The sequence below is a fragment of the Protobothrops mucrosquamatus genome, unplaced genomic scaffold, assembly GCF_001527695.2.
Source record: "Protobothrops mucrosquamatus isolate PMUCROS unplaced genomic scaffold, P.Mucros_1.0 scaffold766, whole genome shotgun sequence".
Taxonomy (NCBI): domain Eukaryota; kingdom Metazoa; phylum Chordata; class Lepidosauria; order Squamata; family Viperidae; genus Protobothrops; species Protobothrops mucrosquamatus.
Window position 1 is genome coordinate 319,824 of NW_015387034.1, and position 3,463 is coordinate 323,286.

A 3,463-nucleotide genomic window follows, 5' to 3' on the forward strand; every position below is an offset into this window, starting at 1 on the left:
TGTGTTTTTTTTTTCTTTTTTCCTTCACCCTGGAGATCAGTGGCTGCCACCTAGTGGCATTATAGGTGCCCAGGCATCCACTGTATGAGTGCTGTGTTGCTCACCCCCTTGCTAGGGCTTCTGATATCTGAGCTTCAGTTATTCATCAATTTATTAAATTCCTTGCTGTGAGTATTTCTAAAACTATAATAAACAAATATAAATATGTTAAAGAAATAACTTGCCTTTTCTCCAGGAATTCAAGGTGATATACGTGCTATTCCTTCCTCAAAGCTAAAGTCTGGGGGAGAGGTTGAGTAGAGAAATAGTGAGTGGTCCAAAGTCACGCAGGCAGCTTGTACCTTAGTTTCCCCAGTCTTAGCCTACCATGCTAACCACCATGTCATGCAAACTCATTCAAAGGGCATTGCCCTTTTATCTCTTCTGTGGATCAGATCTGTACATCCAAGAAATCCATTCATCTTCTCCATTTTTATTACTTAACTCTGCAGCATCCTTAACCAATTATTTAAATTGGTTTAGTTCTAGTTTTGTTGGTTGAATAAATTACTAGCTAATGCAATTTTATTGATTGTGTTTCATCAGAATGAAATGAGGCAGCAATTAAATGTGTTTAAGACTAAAATGTCAACCAGCCTAGTTGGAAATTTACAACCTGAGTAAACTATGAATTCTTATTTCAAGGAGGCCTGCAAATTAATCTTTCTTAAAACAGAACTATACAGATCAATATTTTGTTTAATATAATGGCTCATATGCCTTATAAAATGCCTTTTTTTTAGCAAACAAACGAAAGGATAAGATGATTCAAATAGAAAAGAGTTAATAATAGCAGATTTATGAAACATTAGTCATTGCAGAGAGATGCTTTGAAATTGTTTATTTTTAGCTATATCTCCATGACAGTAAAAAAAGCTTTGGAATCTTGAGTCTTCAAAATGCTCTTGTGATCTGCCCAGTGAAGAGCATGAATTTTAAATGGAAGATTATCAGGCCAGTGCAAAAGTATTTTGAGTACAGATAGTCTTTGACTTGCAGCCATTTGTTTAGTGAGCATTCAAAGTTACAATGGCACTGAGAAAAGTGATTTGTGACCAGTTTTCACACTTACCATCATTGCAGCATCCCTATGGTCACATGATCAAAATTCGGGCACCTGGCAACTGGCATATATTCATGACCTTTGCACTGTCCCAGTATCATGTGATCACCATGTGTAACCTTCCCAACTGGTTTCCGACAAGTAAAGTCAATGGGGGAAGCCAACTGTATGATTCACTTAACAAATGCAGGGATTCTTTTAACCACTGTGATAAAAAGTTGTAAAATGAGGCACAACTGACTTAACTGTCTTGTTTAGCTATGGAAATTTTGGGCTCAATTGTGGTTGTAAATAGTACCAAAACAACAATGAAACTGCTAAAATGTGGGGTTAAAGTGAATTTGGTATTATCTTTAGAGCAAATGTCTTTTTGAATAAAATATTTTTACCAATCAACAAGGCTATTAAGAAGAATACCAAGTTAGTTATTCAGAAATTATATTTCAGGATTTTGGTGAGGGCATTGCAAAAACTATTTTGTTCTTAAAATCTTGGAGAAGACAGTTAAGGAATTAGATATCTAAGCTCTGTACTTGCTTTCAGCCATTTCAATAAGGCCTCTAAACACTGATTCAGTATATTAATAACCAGTGCTTTTTTTTGTAAAAAAAAAAAAAAAAAGGGTGCCGGAACTCACACACTTCATACAACCCGCCTTGCCTACCCTACAAGGTTCTATCCAAAAAAGGTGCCGGAACTCCATTCTGGGCATTCTATGAGAAAAAAAGCCCTGTTAGTAACTTTTCCTTGTATGTAATATATTTGGATCACTCCTGGCTCTGAGATGACCTTTTTAAAATGTAAAATGTTGTTGTTTTTAATATATTTATGGTAAGGCACCTCAAAAGTTAGATGTAGCATAAGTCTTCCAGATCTCAGGATCAGGCTAAAGACTGATTAGAGGTAGGTGTATATATATCTTCCCCATAGGATGTGGGGCATTTCTTGAAAATAAAGATTATGTTGAAGTTTATCATGGCTACTTCCCAAAGACATATTACTTAAACTACAGAATGGAAAATTACTGGATTAAGCATCATAGCTACTAAAATCCAAGACTTCAAGCATGTTAGCTGTATTCAGAGCATTCATAAGATCTATGTAACATTATTTGGAATATCAGCCATTGATACAACATGCTTTTCATATGCTTAATTGACCATTAAAATTTGTTTCTAAGAGTAGATAATTAATGCAGTTAACAGAGTCCATTTCTTTTTCTATCTCAACAGAAACAATGATACAGACCAAATTAATTATATGTATGCCCAGTATGTCAAGAATACTATGGAGCCTCTTAATATTCCACAAGTGCGCCAAGACAAAAGATTTCCTTGGACAGTAAGTAACATGAGCCAACATACAAAAATTGACTGGGCATATGGTTTGATGTAACTATCTTTTCCAGCAATTGTTTCTATTAAAAAACTTATAAAATGTAAATAGATGTACTCATGCTGTGCTTTAGCATCTGCCTCAATCTCCATTGAGTTTCATGGAACTGCACTGCCTTCTTGGGCCTGCTTTTCCATCTCTTACTGTATCAATGGAGGGCCTTCGGCTGGTGTGCTAGTTCTTCTTTCCCTACTTCTTAATAAGGATCCTGCTATTTGTTTGACCTATTTCCACCTTGGCTGAAGAGGAGTGGCCTGTTGACTTTACTAACACAGCCGGTACTGTCTAGTGAGCTTAGAACAACCTGGCATGCAAATATATGTTGAACTAATTGTTTCCAATGTCAGTATCATTCAGTAGCAATGCCTTATTGCATCTTATATGTTAATTAGATTAATTGGTTTTGTTAGTTATTGCTTTTGTTGTTACAAGTGCATTTTGACATAAAATGTATGGAATATTATAACATGGACAGCTAGTGTCTAGCTGTGGCTGCTTTCTTGGAAGGCTTCTTTTCAACCTGCTTGGACCATTGCTGTTATTATCCACCCTCCTTGGACCATTATTCCCACCATTTGATAGTCTGTCAGCCAATACAGAAAGGGTTTTCCATTTAGTAACCATATTTTTATGTATGAACTTAAGTAATCTTCTGAACTGAAACTTAACATGTGATCCTAATATTTCATGTGTATTTATTTTTAATGTCAAAATCAGTTCAGAGCCACCTTTATAATAAAGACCAAAATATATTTTATATATATATATTTTTTTAAAAAAATAAATTTTTATTAATTTTTCATTTAAAAACAGAAGCATAAATCTTTTATCACAATATCAACCAAAGAAAATAAAACTAAACAAAACATTCACGGACGTGTCCGGTGTCCCCCTCCCGCACCACCCTCTTCCACTTACCACTCCTTCCTCCTCCCATTCTACCACCACTCCTCCTTCCTCCCTCTT

At 35.4% G+C, this 3,463-nt stretch overlaps 1 protein-coding gene across 2 annotated transcripts in view; it reads left to right on the top strand.

Moving 5' to 3' along the window:
- Positions 1–3,463, top strand: part of PDE5A (phosphodiesterase 5A) — a 77,388-nt gene that overhangs the window by 43,770 nt on the left and 30,155 nt on the right. For both annotated transcript variants that reach the window (XM_015818577.1, XM_015818578.1), the window contains exon 8: positions 2,335–2,443. In XM_015818577.1, the coding sequence (XP_015674063.1) occupies positions 2,335–2,443 (109 nt within the window). The remainder of the gene's footprint in view (positions 1–2,334; positions 2,444–3,463) is intronic.